Raw genomic sequence first — 20752 nt, forward strand, 5'->3', positions numbered from 1 at the left:
GTAAAGTCTTTGTAAATCCGCACTTAAAATGTAAATTTTAATATTGGCGGTAGACTATCACACAGCTTTAGCCAATGATTTCACTTTATTCTATTACTATAGATGCATTTCGGTCCTTTTCTAAAAAAGGTCCCTCTTCAGTACTATAAAATACAAAAGTTTACATAAACTTTTTCTGCAAGTAAATATTTAACATAACAATAAATATTTTAGTATTACAATACCATTTGAGTACACAGTTTTATTTATACATCCCTTTAGCACTTTCATCCTGAGCGCATTAAATTATTTTTATTTATGTCTTGCTGTAACAAATTTTACTCTATATTAGATCTAACAATTATACTCAATAAAACCTTTAAAAAAACTACAAAAATTTCAAAAATTTATCTAAAAAAGCTTTAAAAAATACAGATGTAGAACATGATTAACGTTATAAAAAATATAATTCTAAAAACTTACTGTGTGTTTTTTTCTATGTTATGATAGTCCATGAACTGTCTTTTTTATTAATTGTACACAATAAAAACACTCCACTGGTAACTATTTAACAGACCTTTGCACACTATAAACCACTCTGATAGTAACTGTNATTTTAAAATATATATGAGATAATATTAAATTAAAAATAATATATAAAAATATTTATAAATAGAAATAGATCCTTGGCCAAGAATTGTAAGAGCAATTCTGAAGAGGCATAAGGTCTTAGAAGTGGAGACCTTCAATCTGAAAGTAAGAGCAATTCTGAAGGTCTTAGAAGTGGAGACCTTCAATCTAGCAAAAGTCCAAGATTCTCTATTGGATAAAGGCTTAATAAACACAAAAACTCACTAGAATTGTCAATTCTGGAACCTGGAAAATGACCCTGAAGTAAACAAAGAATCCTTACTGAGCAGAAGCAAAAGACCTCCCGCTCACCAGTATGCTTTGCTTGAACAATTTCTAAATAGAGGATTTCAGAGCTCAACTTCAACGTCAGGGACCTCCTCATTTTACAAAAGAACAAAATGATGGACAAGCTTCTCTAGAATGTGCTGCTCCACTAGATCAATAGTTGTTTGTGGCAATGCAATTCATGGATAATCTTCCAAGAGCAATGTCTTCTGGTAGGACTTTCTATCAGAAACTGGTCCCTACTCAGGTGTTATAAATATGAAGAAAACCCAGAAAACTTGATGAGACCAGCCTGTTGGTAAGGCACAAACTCATAACTACCATTGTTCAGTGGTATTATCATTTGACCACTGGTGGGCCCACAGGGTCATGGTCAATTTAATGTCTAAATGTCTAACAAATCAAGATGGCAAGAAAAGTAAGTCATTCTGGAAGACAGACACTATAAAATGCTCAATCATTCCTCCTTGGTTTACAAAAAATTATTTTTTTACGTTAGATTCCAAGCTCAGAATAAAAATAATGTGTCTGTGATCAGATAAAGAAGGTTCATCATACAAATCCCTCTGCTGCATAAACCAGAGAAAGTCAGAGTGAGGTCTAATATCTCTTCATGCCTGGAAGAGACATGTGTAGGTTTGATGCCTTGATTCTAAATGATCCTGTCAATACCTAGCAAGAATTCAGAAGTAAATCACTTCTGGGATTATTTTCCTTGCATCCCCAGACACTGTTGTGAGTATTTTATATACAGCCAATTAGAAGAGGCAAATAGCTGACAGAAGAAAACTCCAGATCTGACCTCACCAGAAAGGAAAGGATACAATCAATCATAAAGAAGATAGGCAGAAGGAACTAAAATATCCTTCTACAACCAATAAATGTATGGCAAACAAATTTTTTAACTAGAAATCTGAGTCAGAAAATACCTGAATCTGTTTACTGTCAAAAATGAAACTTCTTGAATTCTTATCAGAGAGGTGATGCTAAAAGATACTACTATATTTGACAAACTCCTAACCTGATATGTGAATATCCAGAGGTTTTGTATTACGACTGACAATAACATGCATAAACAGCGACTCAACACTATAGAAGTGCTCCTACTGTGTTGGTGATATGATTATTTATCTAAATTAAATGAAGACTTACCCTTAGTAAAGGTTCCACACATTGTGTGGTGCTCCCTGTAGATCAGCAGCAACAAGCAAGCAACTAATCTCAGAAGATGCTGGCTGTTAGCCAGCAGCAGAAGCTTGCTACTAGGCCTCATGTCATCAACTCCTGCACAAATGTAACACAAGATAAATTAGTTTCATCCATGTGCAGTTTTGAAGTAGGGGAAATGCACACGATTCCTGTAGAGCCTCCAATTCAGATGCAAGGTTAAATACAATGGGATGTTGTCTGGTGCCCAAAAGAATTATTTGCAGCACTTATTATACCACTTGGGTACCTTCCACCCTTTGGCATTGGAAAGTGTTCCTCTGACAAGTTAGTTGGACATGGCCCAGCCTTCAAATCAGGAAGACCTCACAAAACACTGCAATACAAATCACAAAGCCCTTGATCAGTGACCTTAGCCCTTAAGACCATACAACAAGGATTTTCAACTATTGTTATAAAGAGATTAGTACTCCTGAAGACATGAGCAGTGTTCTGCAAACCATTGTTCAATAAAATGTAATTCTAAAATTTGTTTCTTAATTTATATGCTTTTCATTAAATATACAGAAAACAAACTGAATTATACTAATAATCAAATGATAGAACTAGGTTTTCTTTAATGTATGTATATATTAGGGTGGATCAAATGAAATCAGAACAGTAGCCATTATTTATTTTCAAATGTAATTACCAAAATTACACAAGCACTTGTCCCACTATTGCACCAAGCGGTGAATACCTTGTTCGTAGAAACAGTTTGGCTGAGATTGAAACCAGTTTTGAACAGTGTCCATGACTTCGCTGTCCGATTGAAAACGTCGACCCCGCAATGCTTTTTTTAGCAGACCAAAGATGTGAAAGTCACATGGTGAAAGGTCAGTGCTGTATGGTGGGTGTTCTAACACACTCCACCGAAACTTCGCAAGCATGCTCAGTGTGCGAGTGGCCGTATGTGGTCGTGCATTGTTGTGGAGCAAAAGTACTCCAGAGGACAATGAAAACAGTGTATGAAGAACACTGTGTACGGAGAAAACAGTGTACGGAGAACACTGTTTTCATTGTCCTCTGCACTTAATGAACTCCAACACCCTCTGCCACTAAAAAACAAATAACACCATGTTGCTCTTCTTTAGTCACAAACATGATGCAGACTGATTGCCTGCCGGACGACACTCCTGACCAACCGCCAGCTCATACCATGTGGTTGCGCACACTTACCAAGAGTGAGTCCATTCCTCAATAGGGTTTCTCCTCTTTCACCTCCCAATCTACATCTACACACAGTTTTGTTACACTCATATAAACATACACCGAATTATGACCACTGTTCTGTTTTCATTTGATCCACCCTTATATATGATTTTATTACATAAATGATTGAATTTACTTTTAAAAAATCTTACTGCAAGTACAGCTATTTAAATATATATTTATGTATGTGTACACCTATATTGGTACTCCACATAACTGAGAAAACACCAAAAATATTCTGTTATTCTCAAAAGATGGAGAAATGCTAATCTAAAGATACAATTTGTTAAGCTTGTCATTGGCATTCGTCGTCATAATTTTGTTGTTCATGTGTATTGGTCTTCAGTCTGATGGATCTAGGTTTAAGTGCAGTGCTTACCTATCCCTAGGTCTGATAAAATCTATGATAGGGATTCAAAAGGACCTCTTAAGCCATAAACAAACTATAAAGCATTTTTCTGTAACATAAGTGTCTTGAGTAGATCACTGTTTGGTTCAAGCCAAATGTAAACATGTGAAGGAAAAAAGTATTAGTCCACCCTTCAGAACACTATTATGACAGACGCCATCCACATTAGTGGCTTTGAGCGAAGTCCTGATGACCACCTTTACAGAGAGAAGCCTCCAAATCAAAGCACTGAGCAAATTCTGTCACACTTGAGTGTTACAGGTCTCATACACACTCAAGCAAGTTATGATGATTAATATCAAGTGCTGTTATGTTATACAGTATTATAGACTATGACTATAAAGCATTTGCCATAACAACGCATTAGTGTACAGGGCAGAAAGAACTTTTCAACAATATATAGATTTTCCTGATACAGAATTTAAAGTTATACACAGATTTCTGAAATATTGTTTATCATTTTCAATATTTTCAAGTCCTATTGGAAAAAATTATTCATTTGTAGTAAATAATAAGAGGAAAAGTAATAACCAAGTATAATATTGTACTAACTGCATTACAACTGAAATGTAAGAAAATCTGCTAATCCATAAACTAAAGTGGCTCCTTATGCTTGCATTGAACTGTCGTTGCGGCAACATTGCTACGTCTATATTTGGCAGCATGATGGTCAGGTCACTTAAAACTACACCAGTGTGGAACAGTGTAATGTTCATTTTTGAAAATTTTTACTGAAGAAATGAAATCACTTGAAATTTTATCATTAAACGAAAGTCAGTATGTTGAGTATTGTTTTAGTCAGAAATGGCAGTATATCTGCGAATGAAAGATTCAAGAATAGAAAGGAAAATGTAATCAATGACAGCCATTTCAGACACTTGATCACTGTGGCAACTGATACAGTGAAAAGTGTGATTGATTAGAGAATTTGTGAGTGCAGAAGAATCACAATTGATAATATTGCTGAAGACTTTAACATAATTTAGCCTACAACATTACGCATAATGAATTGATACCAGAAAGTTTGGACAGATGGGTTTTGAAATAGTTGACATAATCAAAAATTTTCAGGTGACGAAGAGATGCAGGAGGTGGTGTGGCTCAGGGTCCAACTGAAATTAAATTTTTTAAGGGCAACCAGAAGCTTGTACACTGATGGACCACATGCATTCAGAAGGGAACTTACACTTGCACTCAGAAGGAGGGAATTATACTTATTTATTGACTTTCTCTCAATATTATTGAATTATAGTAATAAAACAGTAAATGTTTTTGTTAATTGAGTAAATTTAAGTTAATAAACAATAAGCTTCACCATATATATAAAATAAATGTTTATATACAGGAATTATGTTTGGGATATAATTTCTATGAATAAAACACACCTTTAATAATCCAGCTAATAAAAATTAATAAAGTAAAAACGTTTTCGATCATTTCTTAACGATCTTCTTCAGTTACCATAACATAGAATAAAATCGAACACAAAAAAAGAGCGTAAATACGAAATTAAAATAAGAATGTAAATATGAAAAATTTTATATTACGTTATTTATATTTTAAGTGTGAATAAATCAAGTATGAGAAAAATTTTAATATTAACAACTGACAAATAAACATAAGGAAGACTTTCCTACAATTACAGATTAAAGCAAGGTAATGCATAAGGAGGGTTTTGGGTTTAACCCTCCATTTGGAAAGAATTAAAAACAAAATAAAAAAAAAAATGCCTCAATAAATTAATTAACAACGTTATTAGAGAGAAAAACAATAGTAAAAAGTTAAAAAGTTCTTTATTAAAGGATTTCCAATAAATTACTGAATTCTTTACTAAATTACTCTTGCAAAAAACAATAGACTGAAGAGGTAAATTAATTATTTATTAGAATTAAACCTATCAAAATAAATAAATAAAAGAAACAAAATCTTCTGTATATTTATTTGCTTATAGTCAAAACCAGAATGCAGTTTCCCATTAAATCTGACATGATGATGATACTGAATGCTCAAAACCAGCATAGTCAATTGATGAAATACTGGCAATGCTGACAGGAACAGGCACCAACCAACCAACAACAAAATTTACTCTTGGGAGGCGGTGTTATTTTTGAAAAAGGTACTGAAAAAAGAATCTCCAATGCATATAAATCCATCTGGTCTCCTCCAGAAAAGTGCAAATTTCATTGTTCTGGAAAAGAAATCTTTGTTTTCAAGAATATTTGCTGAAGACTTTCCATTGGTTGGCTTACTCCAAAAAGGAGGATTCAGCATTATATAAAGCATGTGTCTTGCCATCTAGAAAAAAAAAAATAAAAGACTGCTAATGTTGGTTCTTAACCTCTGATTGAAGAGATTGATAAATAAACCATACAGAAATTGGAAGAAAGAATTTGATTACTTAAAGAGGCACAAATCAACTGTACATAAAAGTAAAGAAACTGAAAAACTTTAAAAAATTAGTGCATTCCTCCTGGCACAAAATTTCATAAAGAAACTAAAAGATATGAGGGAGTTGTTGAAGTGCAAAACAGTAATGTTCTGCAATATATCTGAATAAAGCAAAATCTCTTATGGAGAATTATAACATCACTCCCAGCATTCAAAAATTAAGTAAGAAGCAGCAACATTGAACAAACATTGAAGCTGAATCATCAGATTATCATCATCTTGTGATAGAGTTTATACTATTTTTTAAGGAAAGGAATAATTCTCACTAGAGCTGATAAGTCCAAAACACTAGTCCTCATGAAACGTAGCTCACACCAGCAGGGTTTGAGAGAGTACATTGATGGTACCATATGTGAGAAAGAAAAGGACAATGTAATAGACAAGTTACATGCTAAGGTTAGACATCTGGCTAACTCTAAATTAGCCAAGTGCCTAGCACTACACGACATAGTGGTCGATTCGCCAGACATTCTAGGCTTTTTACCTACGCAAAAATGCATAAAGGGGGCCAACAGTTACGCCCGATTGTAGACAAAGTAAGGGTGCCAACACAGAAGCTTGAGAAAGCCATACACAACCTTCTAACTCCCCATCTGGAGGACTACCCCTACAACATAAATAAACTGACTGACCTCATCCACCTCCTGCAAGATCTACCCTCCCCGACATGATTTATGACAGTCCTGGACTTCAAATCTATGTACCCTTTGGTGGAGCTCCTTCCAGCCTTCTGCTCCCTTAGAGATTTTTTATTTAATACAGTTCAAGACCATATGCTACACCAACAGATACTCGAGGTAGTCCATCTCATGTGTTACGACTCTGTTTTTAAGTTCGATGGCACTATTTACCGGCAGAAGAAGGGTGTAACGATGAGTAGCGCACTGTCAGGGGACCTTTGTGAAATGGTCATCAGACAGCTCGAGAGTAAGGCCCCCCGACTTTCCTTCCTAACATCCTGATCTGTAAAAGATATGTAGACGACATTCTTATCATATGGAGGGAGGTCCCTGACATGACATGCTTTGTCAAAACCATCAACAACCCTTTTGGTCTGACAGTTGAACTGGAGCAGGCTAGCACAGAGGAGGTCCATTTTCTCGACATTGGAATAAAAATAGTAGGACCTAGCATCCACACATCTATATACCACAAACCCTCAGCCACCCCCACATACATACCAGCCAATTCTTGTGACCCATTCTTGTACAAGGCTGCCTTTAGCACTCTAGTCAGAAGGGCGTTCTGCACTCATCAAGCAAACAGGCCCTGGCAACCGAATTAGCCCACATCAGGAGGATAGCAACCAAGCACAGGTTCCCAAACATGACACACCTTAGTAGAACAATACCAATGCCTGAAACACGCCCCGACTGCAAATAATGATGCCAATCCACAGCAAGACGGCTTAACATGAGTCCCCATCACATTCAATCCATACCTTAAAACAGTACATAAGAAGATAGCCAGAGAACACGGGATACAGTTAGCATACAGAAGATGTCCCACAATTTTCTGTATCCTACAGAATGAAAAAGACCCTCCTGATCGCACCAGACTCCCCAGAGTCTATTCTATCCCAATCAGGGACAACAGACAGAACGAAAACTTATTATACATCAGTTCAACCAAACGTTCCTTAAATACCTGTCTACGAGAACACCAGGCGGATATCCAACACAGGAGACTCACCACAGCCCTGGCTGCATATGTGTCAGATCCCAAGGTCGAGGTGCGATTCGAAAAAGCTACTGTTATCGTCAACACACCTACCAGGAGCATCTCACATGGCTAGAGGCCACAGCTATCTACAACACCAGCCAGGTAACCACGTGCGTTAACCGGAAAAAAGAGCTGACTCCATCTCTGGCCTAGCAATCCCTGTTGGATGCCAACCCACAACTATCTCCTCCAGCGCACGACCACACATGTCAGAAATGACCCACTTCGTCGGAATGACACCTGATCCCAACAAATAGAATACACTCCATCCAGGGAATTCCAATTGACCTGAAGAAGAGCAAAGAGATTGTTCAAAAATGTTCGTCAACAGCAGTATACAATATATACGCATCACGCACCGTTTACAGGTTCTGGATAGTATAGTGTAGATTTCATCCCGGTGCTGAGGTTAGAATAGTTTCTGTATTTAAAGCTCATTGATGTAATTTTAGATACTAGACTACAAGTACAGTAAGACCCTGCTTAACGCTGTCTTGATTAACACTGATTCAATATAACGTGGTCTGCTCGAAACCTAAAAAAAACTCAAAATTTACGCTGATTCAAATTATCACGGCATTTCATTGATTCCATATAATACGATTATTCCCGAACACAAGCCAATCAGAAAAAGGTGGCAATTTGTCATAGCACAGCACTTCCCTTAAATTTATGTTTGTTTTGTGCAATTTTGGAAAAAAAAATAACATCATGGATGCCAAAGGCAATATCGACTTCACTTGGCAAGAATTAACTGATAACTGCATGAAAAAAGTGTGGAAGAAGTTATGGCTGAAGGTATCCAAGAATTCTCAACGAGAAGAGCCTATCGCTGTATCATTAGGTTGACCAAATTGTCAACCTAATGATTCAGCTATGATAAAAATACAGAAGGACTAGATGTAGAAGAGCAGGATATTGAGAAGTTACTGTAGGTTTCTGGTGAGAGCCTTACCAACGACGACCTTCAAGAACTGGCAGAACAAGGAATTCAAGTAGAACTGGAAAATAGAGATTTTGAAAATGAAGAACCCAAAAGCATCAAATGAAACTATAAGACTTTATTGCAAAAAACAAGAATTTCAAAAGAGCCAGGACCTTCATCACAAAAAATGAACTTTACATTTCTGTGTGCATATGTTTGTGTTATTTAACATATATTTTTATGCAAATTAATATAAAAAATAACTTAAAATTAAAGTAAAATTTGTTTATTTTTGGCCACGTGTTCCCCTTTCCTTATTTCTCCATGTTAAAATGACCTCTTTTAATGCTGTTTCGTTTACTGCTTTGTCATCTAGGAATGCATCTCTCACGTGAACGTGGTCTTACTGTACTTTTAGCACCACAATTTTAAAGATAACAACTGTCTAAAATGAAGAACAGAATTGGCAGATTAGAATATTGTTATGGTTTATCTTGTTCCTGGGGATTGCACAGCATAGGTAGATATGTGTCTGAGATGTACAATCCTTAAGCAAAGAACAATACTATAATCAAGTAAAGATCTGCCATACTTTTTAACAAATTTCCACAAGTAAGCTTTCTTATTCATAGGAATATCCAGTATTATTTTCTACATATAAACAATCTAGATAATATTTGTAACATGGATATCAAGTTCAGAATGGACACTAAATCAATTTCTAAAACCTATTTACCAAGTCAGTTAAAAACTAACATACAAAACCCATATAATTTTATAAATGGATATTATCAATTATAATATTTAAGATATACAAACCTTACTTTTGTTCATAAATTTCAAAAAGATCAAAAAAGTTATAAATCTGGTGCATTCATTTTATGCTCTGCTTACACTAATCACAAATGATATACATGTCACTACTTATGTTGTCATCTACAAAATGCATGTAGTTAAATTGATATTTATGTAAATAATAGTTACAAATATCTGGAAAAAGAAAACATCAAGTATGATTTGATACCGTAAATGTTATTTCTAAATTCCTATATCTGGGAAAGATCCAACTTCTTATGGCATAACTAGTGACATGCTCACCTAACTAAAATAGCAAACAATTGCATCAGTCTTTTCCATCAACATCATCACAGCTGGGTGTTGCATGTAAACTCAAAAATATTACATTAGAATGTCATGGAAATGAACAATAAAAATGACACAACAGTCGTAAACACAAATATATTATCCTATTTTTGTCAATGTGTTAATATCTTTGCTTAAATAAGTAACATTCTGTTACATTCCGATATTAACAAATTGTGATAATGTTGATGGAAAAGATATTATAACAGAATCTAATGATGATCTACAAGTTTTTATTTGAAATTTGTATTACCTTCTCTTTAATTTAGTAATAAATAATTAATAATTGTATAATTATCATATATTTAGTTAGAATTTACTCTTAGGTAGTTTATATAGATACCATATATAGTATATACAAATTACCTGAAAGCAGCCTCTACCGAAATTTAATCTATTAAAGATAATTTACCTCTATATCTTTAATAAATTAACATTTTAAATACTGAAATTACTTCATGTTAAAGCATATCTATACATATAAACAGTTCAGAAATGTTTAGATCTAATTCTACCTCTTTTTCAAATCTACAAGATCTTCTCATTCTCAAAACAATGTCATTTGGTTTACTCGTTTCACCTATTACTATCAGTTTCCTATTTCTTTTCACATTATCTATTAGAGAACGCAACTGAGGCTTGCAGTTTTTACTACTTTTCTTATTAAAAAATAATTCAATCTCATCCACCAACAGGACACAAGGGCCCTCTTCACACAACGTCTCAGCCTGACTAAATATTTTCCTTAATTCATTTTCATTTTTGCTTTCTCCAGATATACAATAGTTTGATATTCCAATTTTAATTAAAGGTGCTCTACAATCCAAACAAACTTTTTTCACTAATGTTGACTTTCCTGTTCCTGAAGGTCCAATTAATAATATACCAGTGGGATTTGATTCAAAATTATTAGTCGAGATAGTAATTATATGCTTTAAAATTTCGTATTCCTTCCGTAAACCTCCCAGAGGGATCTCTTCGACACATTGATTTAGTTCGTACCACTCTTTACTGATGATTTTATTTACAGAAATATTAGTCTGTTCATTGACTTTTCCTACATAATTTTCATTGCAGTCCAGATCTTCAATAATAATGGCATGAAATTTGCATAACTCCGTAAGAGGATGATTGGCACATTTTATGACAGAATTTTTAACAATGCGAAATTGTTGAATAAGGCATTTTATCCAATATTCTAACTGATAATTTTCGTTTTTCCATTCAGATGATGCGTTAATGTCGCTTAAAACAACAGAAATTTTGATGTCCTTTACTAAACACGTGTCAAGTGAAGTGAATCCAGAAGGATATTTTATGTGTTTTAATCTCTTACGTATGGACTTATGATTTATGACGACAGTATCATCTATTTCAACAGCACGTAATGATTCTGTTTCATACAAAGGACGTAACATACAAATTACACTCGTAGAACCATCATCAGAAGTAATAGAAACATAATGTCCAACACGTAAGCCTAATCCTAAAATAAACGAAAAACTCAAACGACATCTTTGAGTTAAATAATCTCCTTCCTGGCAAGAAACTACATTTAAATAACTATTTTCTATCATTTTAAAAGTTTAAACGAACTAAAAACGAAAAACACGTGTTCACAAAAAGCACGTGCTCACCGCAGTACCCATTTTCGCACTAGCGCCATCTCATTAAAACGATTAGATTTAATTTAACGAAAAATAATTTGTAAAATTTGTTCTTAAACAATTTAATAATTTTTATTAATTTTCATTAATTTTTAAATTTATTCAGAAATAATAATATCACAAAATTCATGAGTTATTTTCTTAAAAAAATTAACATTAATAATTAATTCCGGAAAAGTCTCGAATGTATAATCTAAGCGGCATCAATATAATTCCACGATTTAACTGCTACAAAAGCATAAACCAGTTAAAATTTTCTGCTGAAATTATTATTATACGAACGATAGCTTAATAAATTTTATATTAGGCCTTATAACTATAGAAAATTTGTCTATTTTTAATCATAAGTTTATAATACCGTACAGGCGATCGGAAAAGCCGACAGTCTATAATTGTTTTCGTTACACCAAATTAAAAATTCATTAGAATTGCTAACGTCCGAATAGTCACGTATACAGACAGACAATGCGTAAATAATTATAACACTTTCGTAACAAATACCTTAATTCGAACGGGAGCGCTCCGTTTGCTATTTTCTCTCTCCTTTATTCTTCTCCACCATTTCCTGTTTACTAGTATTAATTAATAAATTTCCCTTCTCACAATCATTAATATTGTAGCAATTTTGCCCTTCAAATATTTATTGCAGTTCCTCTGTCCTTAGTTATTGTGTATATTTTATAATCTAGACTCTAGAGGAAGTAACACTAAATTTTCTATATTAAAAAAAAATAATATTTTTTGACCTCTCCATTGTCAAAAAACAAGGGAAAAAATTATCCAGAAAGTCAGAGCGTAACTTAACCAGTTACGTTACTTTCTATGGGAAAGGACAAAGTTTTATCATAATAATATGTATTTAATCTGACGATAAATGTTTACGTAACTTAATCACATCCGTGAGAAAATGATTCAATTCGTCATTCTCTTACATACAAATATACACATATATAAAAAAATAAAAAAATAAAAAAATAAGTCCAGTGAGTCACTAAACTCACGTATATTCTCGCACAAGCAGCCATTTTGGGAAGCTTAAAACGTATAAATAAATATATTAAAAAAAAGTTTTTAAAATATAATAGAACTTCAGCCATGTTAATTAATAAAAAAATAAGCAATAAAATCTTAATGTGTTCTTTTAAAAATGTTTATTTACGTTTGAATGATTAACATTCTGTCCGAAGATAAGAATCTCTCTGTCCAAGCAAAACTAATGCCAAGTGATTCTCTTCGCTGTGTGAACGTTCCAAAATAAATATTTTGGCTGAATTTCGTTCTAGTCAAGTTTTTTTTTTATGTATAAAAAAAGGCATATTTTGCTTACAAAATGATGTTACCGATGCAAATCGGCCGTTAACGTCTTGTTTACCACTTTCAAAGCGCACCGTTGGTTTATTGAAAGTCGATTTAACACCTTCTTATGAGGAAAATTTACTTTTTATTACATTTAATTTCTGTATATGACTCATAAATGGATCCGTAACAATGTAAGGAGTCATATTATGCCTCTAGCAATCTTATAAAATTAAATTCTTTGCAGAGATATATTGTTACCCTGTAAGATAACAAATCTTCTGAAAGAAGATACCAATATCCTGTTGTTTTTTTTTTTTTTTAACTTAGATGTTTATCATTTGTTTTTCTCTTAGATAATAATCGTTTACGTGGCATTATTTGGGATTTGCTTATCTTTCTTAAGGTCTCGGAGATTTGTCAACTTAAAAATAAATTGTCGAAGTCATCAACATACATCATAAGTTTTCAGAATGTAACCACATAAATTCGGATTAAAATTGTTACAGAATAATATTTATCAAGCTTTAAAAACATTACATAATCCGTATAATTTAAAATAATAATCTAAAACATTACACGCCAGAGTCCGGATTCGAATCCCGTAAACAAAATACAATCAACTTACTATTCCAGAGTTCAAACTTAGTAAGATAATAACAAAAGTTTATCAGATTAAATAACATTAAAAGCGCTGAGAAATTTAAAAACTTCATTCCGTGACATCACGAAGAATCATCTCGAAATTCAAAAAATGTGGTTAGCTTTCTTGAAGCGTGACATATTCTTGAACGCCAGTGATTCATAATCATTTCCGTTTCTCATACGAAGTGAGTCAATGAGCTTTAATGGCTCAAGAAGGGAAAAAAGTTCTATATAAATATACACATAAGAAAAAAGTTAAGTGTTACATCGTTAATATAAAACCATTTACTAGCAACGATAGCAAATAATTACGTTCAAAGTACGATTTCGAAATGTAATTCTTTTTTTATTTCCGCCATTTAAAGAAAATGGCGGAAATAACAGCTATGTTTCTTGAGCAATATAGCAATAATTAATACGTTTCAAATTGAATTATCTGCTTTATAAAAATTGCAAGTTCACATAATTAGCTTCACAAGACTTTCAATCTGTTTCCAGAAACTTATACAGTTTCCTGGTAACTTAAAATATGTTGCAAAAATCACTGTGTATAGAATAATTAAGTAACTTATTTTTATTAGTATGAAAACAGTAAAGATTAACACTACGAAGGCTTATATTATACGTAGATAATTGGTGTGAAGAACCTTGACTTATCCTATGGGAGGTATAAACAGTATTGATGGCCAAATCCTGTCACTATAGGAGCCACTTTCGCGTGAGCCGCATCCCATATTTGGAACGCTGTTTTATTGTTATATAGGTATAATGTATATACTAGGGTAAGGGGGTCGGATATACGGGAGCTGCAATAAAGATCTAGAAGAGCGCAGTTTGGCCACTTTGGGTATACATAATCATGGGTTAGATAACCTGTTTCATTAACATCACACGTGAGATAATCTGTTTCCTGATACAAGTTAATTATCAGTTTTACATATTTTAAGCGTTGGATAATCTGTTTTTCTAGAAAATTAATGAGTTATGCCGCTCCACAGTCTATAAATAGGTGTTATATAGTGTCATATAATGTATCTAGGTAGTGTCAGATAATGAGTAATTAGTTGAGCTAAACTATATAAAATTTATTTTTAAGGAAATTATTTATAAAATATATATATTACAGTTGAAGAAAGAAACGATTTAAAACTAAAATAAACTTTACGGTTAGATAAATAGTTACGTTGATGTTGCACAAAGATGAATCACGTATTCCATGAAAACTGCGTAAAATCATCTATTTTAAGATTTAAACAGGTTAGATAATCTGTTTGCTGAAGTTTCTGAGTTGATTAAAGTTTATAAAATTGGGGTCATGACCTCGTAAAAGGGTTAAAGAAGCCTTAAAAGGCATCGTCAACTTATGAAGCGCTTAATACTTTGTTTGCATTCGTGATAAAAAGTAAGGATTAATATAAAGGAAATTGAGTAAATCATGTTTTAAAACAGAGAAATTTTTGTTCTATTTTAAGAAAATTCAATAAAAGATCACGTATATTTACAGGGTTAAAAAATTAAAGTGGAACTGTTGGAGATAAGCAGAGCCTGTGGGATGATATGGGTGTTGGATCTCCTCTCAGAGACTTTAGGGATAAAATTTAAATTAGAAATAAAAAATAAAAAAAACGAATATAAATAAACTGTTAATAAATAAATGCTTAATTTTTCTTTATTCTGATTGTACTTTTTACATCAGCATCGCAGATCACACCCCAGAGCAAAATCACACCATTGAGCAAAGCAGATAACTTGGAGAAAAGTAAAAGTAAGATAATCTATTCTTGAAAATATATTTAAATTAGATAATATGTTTTTAAGAAAGTTGTAAGGTTATAGATTAGATAATCTGCATACTTTTTTTTTAAATGACAAAAATTCTAGTGAATTATTTGGCGCATACGAGATAACGCGTTGTATCACATCGAATTGATGCTAGACTTTTCCGTACTAAAGAATTATATTGTTAAAACATCGAAATAGTTAAAAAAATAATAATTTAAAAGAAATAGCATACAAGTCTATAATGTCCTCATTAATTAATAAGAAGGCGACGTAGCTTATGCGCGACGCGAGTAAACGCGACGCGAGAGAAGGTATCGCTCGAATTAATACACTTGTTTAAGCTAAACTCTCGTTTAGCTTGAACAATTTTGTTAAATAATCTATCTAACAGAATGCATTTTCTTTACGAAACAAGAGTTTTAGATTGCATAATTGATTTTTATAAAAGTATAGTGTGTTTTATATTATCGGCGACGCGTGCCAAGCGAAAAACCTGACGTCGCGTCACAAATTATGCTAAAATATACATTAAAGCTCTGTTATTTTATTAAAAACATACAATATATTATTTAAAAAAATTATAAAATTATTTAAAGTTATGTGTTTTAAAGTAAGTAAGGAGTCGTGTGTCACTTTTGATCACCCCTCTCCATCCCTGCCCAAAGTATATTATTGTCAATCCCTCTTCCCTTTAATTACGTGTACAATACAACCCCTGGCATTGAAGAAATGACTTTAAAATGCTTCCTGGTAGTTTATTCACGTGACTAGTAAGTAGGCTTATAAGAACAAATTCATATACCACTAATACCAATAAAAAGTCCATTTAGACAATGCCTCGACCCACTCCCTTCTTCCCTCTTCCCATTGTGTACAATGATGTACAACTGTACTTTTCGCGATTCACTCCCTCTTAAACTATACATTTAATTAATGGACGTCCCCTAATAGTGACACTACACTATGAGCCTAAAACACTGTACATTAATCAAAAATACATAAATAAAATAAAATAAATAAAGCAAAAATATTCATAAATAGGTTAAGTAATCTATTCTAAGAAAATTAACAGTTTATTTTATTTAAAAAAGGGAGGAAAAAAGAAAAAAGCCGCATGTATTTATCAAACAGATAATTTAACCAAGAAGGTTTTATTCTAGGAATTTTATTTTTATTAAAATAATTTCATTAAAAAAATATATTTATTTATATAAAATAACGATGATTTATTTATTGTTGNACCCATATAATTTTATAAATGGATATTATCAATTATAATATTTAAGATATACAAACCTTACTTTTGTTCATAAATTTCAAAAAGATCAAAAAAGTTATAAATCTGGTGCATTCATTTTATGCTCTGCTTACACTAATCACAAATGATATACATGTCACTACTTATGTTGTCATCTACAAAATGCATGTAGTTAAATTGATATTTATGTAAATAATAGTTACAAATATCTGGAAAAAGAAAACATCAAGTATGATTTGATACCGTAAATGTTATTTCTAAATTCCTATATCTGGGAAAGATCCAACTTCTTATGGCATAACTAGTGACATGCTCACCTAACTAAAATAGCAAACAATTGCATCAGTCTTTTCCATCAACATCATCACAGCTGGGTGTTGCATGTAAACTCAAAAATATTACATTAGAATGTCATGGAAATGAACAATAAAAATGACACAACAGTCGTAAACACAAATATATTATCCTATTTTTGTCAATGTGTTAATATCTTTGCTTAAATAAGTAACATTCTGTTACATTCCGATATTAACAAATTGTGATAATGTTGATGGAAAAGATATTATAACAGAATCTAATGATGATCTACAAGTTTTTATTTGAAATTTGTATTACCTTCTCTTTAATTTAGTAATAAATAATTAATAATTGTATAATTATCATATATTTAGTTAGAATTTACTCTTAGGTAGTTTATATAGATACCATATATAGTATATACAAATTACCTGAAAGCAGCCTCTACCGAAATTTAATCTATTAAAGATAATTTACCTCTATATCTTTAATAGATTAACATTTTAAATACTGAAATTACTTCATGTTAAAGCATATCTATACATATAAACAGTTCAGAAATGTTTAGATCTAATTCTACCTCTTTTTCAAATCTACAAGATCTTCTCATTCTCAAAACAATGTCATTTGGTTTACTCGTTTCACCTATTACTATCAGTTTCCTATTTCTTTTCACATTATCTATTAGAGAACGCAACTGAGGCTTGCAGTTTTTACTACTTTTCTTATTAAAAAATAATTCAATCTCATCCACCAACAGGACACAAGGGCCCTCTTCACACAACGTCTCAGCCTGACTAAATATTTTCCTTAATTCATTTTCATTTTTGCTTTCTCCAGATATACAATAGTTTGATATTCCAATTTTAATTAAAGGTGCTCTACAATCCAAACAAACTTTTTTCACTAATGTTGACTTTCCTGTTCCTGAAGGTCCAATTAATAATATACCAGTGGGATTTGATTCAAAATTATTAGTCGAGATAGTAATTATATGCTTTAAAATTTCGTATTCCTTCCGTAAACCTCCCAGAGGGATCTCTTCGACACATTGATTTAGTTCGTACCACTCTTTACTGATGATTTTATTTACAGAAATATTAGTCTGTTCATTGACTTTTCCTACATAATTTTCATTGCAGTCCAGATCTTCAATAATAATGGCATGAAATTTGCATAACTCCGTAAGAGGATGATTGGCACATTTTATGACAGAATTTTTAACAATGCGAAATTGTTGAATAAGGCATTTTATCCAATATTCTAACTGATAATTTTCGTTTTTCCATTCAGATGATGCGTTAATGTCGCTTAAAACAACAGAAATTTTGATGTCCTTTACTAAACACGTGTCAAGTGAAGTGAATCCAGAAGGATATTTTATGTGTTTTAATCTCTTACGTATGGACTTATGATTTATGACGACAGTATCATCTATTTCAACAGCACGTAATGATTCTGTTTCATACAAAGGACGTAACATACAAATTACACTCGTAGAACCATCATCAGAAGTAATAGAAACATAATGTCCAACACGTAAGCCTAATCCTAAAATAAACGAAAAACTCAAACGACATCTTTGAGTTAAATAATCTCCTTCCTGGCAAGAAACTACATTTAAATAACTATTTTCCATCATTTTAAAAGTTTAAACGAACTAAAAACGAAAAACACGTGTTCACAAAAAGCACGTGCTCACCGCAGTACCCATTTTCGCACTAGCGCCATCTCATTAAAACGATTAGATTTAATTTAACGAAAAATAATTTGTAAAATTTGTTCTTAAACAATTTAATAATTTTTATTAATTTTCATTAATTTTTAAATTTATTCAGAAATAATAATATCACAAAATTCATGAGTTATTTTCTTAAAAAAATTAACATTAATAATTAATTCCGGAAAAGTCTCGAATGTATAATCTAAGCGGCATCAATATAATTCCACGATTTAACTGCTACAAAAGCATAAACCAGTTAAAATTTTCTGCTGAAATTATTATTATACGAACGATAGCTTAATAAATTTTATATTAGGCCTTATAACTATAGAAAATTTGTCTATTTTTAATCATAAGTTTATAATACCGTACAGGCGATCGGAAAAGCCGACAGTCTATAATTGTTTTCGTTACACCAAATTAAAAATTCATTAGAATTGCTAACGTCCGAATAGTCACGTATACAGACAGACAATGCGTAAATAATTATAACACTTTCGTAACAAATACCTTAATTCGAACGGGAGCGCTCCGTTTGCTATTTTCTCTCTCCTTTATTCTTCTCCACCATTTCCTGTTTACTAGTATTAATTAATGAATTTCCCTTCTCACAATCATTAATATTGTAGCAATTTTGCCCTTCAAATATTTATTGCAGTTCCTCTGTCCTTAGTTATTGTGTATATTTTATAATCTAGACTCTAGAGGAAGTAACACTAAATTTTCTATATAAAAAAAAAATAATATTTTTTGACCTCTCCATTGTCAAAAAACAAGGGAAAAAATGATCCAGAAAGTCAGAGCGTAACTTAACCAGTTACGTTACTTTCTATGGGAAAGGACAAAGTTTTATCATAATAATATGTATTTAATCTGACGATAAATGTTTACGTAACTTAATCACATCCGTGAGAAAATGATTCAATTCGTCATTCTCTTACATACAAATATACACATATATAAAAAAAAAAAAAATAAAAAAATAAGTCCAGTGAGTCACTAAACTCACGTATATTCTCGCACAAGCAGCCATTTTGGGAAGCTTAAAACGTATAAATAAATATATAAAAAAAAAGTTTTTAAAATATAATAGAACTTCAGCCATGTTAATTAATAAAAAAATAAGCAATAAAATCTTAATGTGTTCTTTTAAAAATGTTTATTTACGTTTGAATGATTAACATTCTGTCCGAAGATAAGAATCTCTCTGTCCAAGCAAAACTAATGCCAAGTGATTCTCTTCGCTGTGTGAACGTTCCAAAATAAATATTTTGGCTGAATTTCGTTCTAGTCAAGTTTTTTTTTTATGTATAAAAAAAGGCATATTTTGCTTACAAAATGATGTTACCGATGCAAATCGGCCGTTAACGTCTTGTTTACCACTTTCAAAGCGCACCGTTGGTTTATTGAAAGTCGATTTAACACCTTCTTATGAGGAAAATTTACTTTTTATTACATTTAATTTCTGTATATGACTCATAAATGGATCCGTAACAATGTAAGGAGTCATATTATGCCTCTAGCAATCTTATAAAATTAAATTCTTTGCAGAGATATATTGTTACCCTGTAAGATAACAAATCTTCTGAAAGAAGATACCAATATCCTGTTGTTTTTTTTTTTTTTTAACTTAGATGTTTATCATTTGTTTTTCTCTTAGATAATAATCGTTTACGTGGCATTATTTGGGATTTGCTTATCTTTCTTAAGGTCTCGGAGATTTGTCAACTTAAAAATAAATTGTCGAAGTCATCAACATACATCATAAGTTTTCAGAATGTAACCACATAAATTCGGATTAAAATTGTTACAGAATAATATTTATCAAGCTTTAAAAACATTACATAATCCGTATAATTTAAAATAATAATCTAAAACATTACACGCCAGAGTCCGGATTCGAATCCCGTAAACAAAATACAATCAACTTACTATTCCAGAGTTCAAACTTAGTAAGATAATAACAAAAGTTTATCAGATTAAATAACATTAAAAGCGCTGAGAAATTTAAAAACTTCATTCCGTGACATCACGAAGAATCATCTCGAAATTCAAAAAATGTGGTTAGCTTTCTTGAAGCGTGACATATTCTTGAACGCCAGTGATTCATAATCATTTCCGT

The 20752-nt window shown here is 32.0% G+C and overlaps 2 protein-coding genes across 3 annotated transcripts in view; both read right to left on the reverse strand.

Moving 5' to 3' along the window:
• LOC111628099 (spermatogenesis-associated protein 5-like protein 1) overlaps positions 1-11526 on the reverse strand; it is a 43749-nt gene extending 32223 nt beyond the window's left edge. Inside the window, exon 1 of one of the 2 annotated variants that reach the window (XM_023371825.1) lies at positions 10478-11526. In XM_023371825.1, coding sequence (XP_023227593.1) covers positions 10478-11380 — 903 coding nt within the window. In that variant the 5' untranslated portion in view covers positions 11381-11526. Of the gene's footprint in view, positions 1-9638; positions 9824-10477 lie in introns of those variants that run through there. The other variant, XM_023371831.1, reaches the window with a different exon arrangement.
• Positions 11527-17433: 5907 nt separating this feature from the next.
• LOC111627523 (spermatogenesis-associated protein 5-like protein 1) lies at positions 17434-18546 on the reverse strand. The gene has a single exon (XM_023371116.1). It carries the CDS (start codon positions 18544-18546, stop codon positions 17434-17436), a length of 1113 nt encoding a protein of 370 aa, XP_023226884.1.
• Between the last annotated feature and the right edge of the window lie 2206 nt (positions 18547-20752).

The sequence above is a fragment of the Centruroides sculpturatus genome, unplaced genomic scaffold, assembly GCF_000671375.1.
Source record: "Centruroides sculpturatus isolate CEXI.00-Female unplaced genomic scaffold, Cexi_2.0 scaffold1, whole genome shotgun sequence".
In the NCBI taxonomy this organism is placed as follows: Eukaryota; Metazoa; Arthropoda; class Arachnida; order Scorpiones; family Buthidae; genus Centruroides; species Centruroides sculpturatus.

What these genes read in the sequence shown, in the direction of transcription:
- LOC111627523 (XM_023371116.1), bottom strand. Translation starts at nt 18,546, where the DNA reads ATGGAAAATAGTTATTTAAATGTAGTTTCTTGCCAGGAAGGAGATTAT.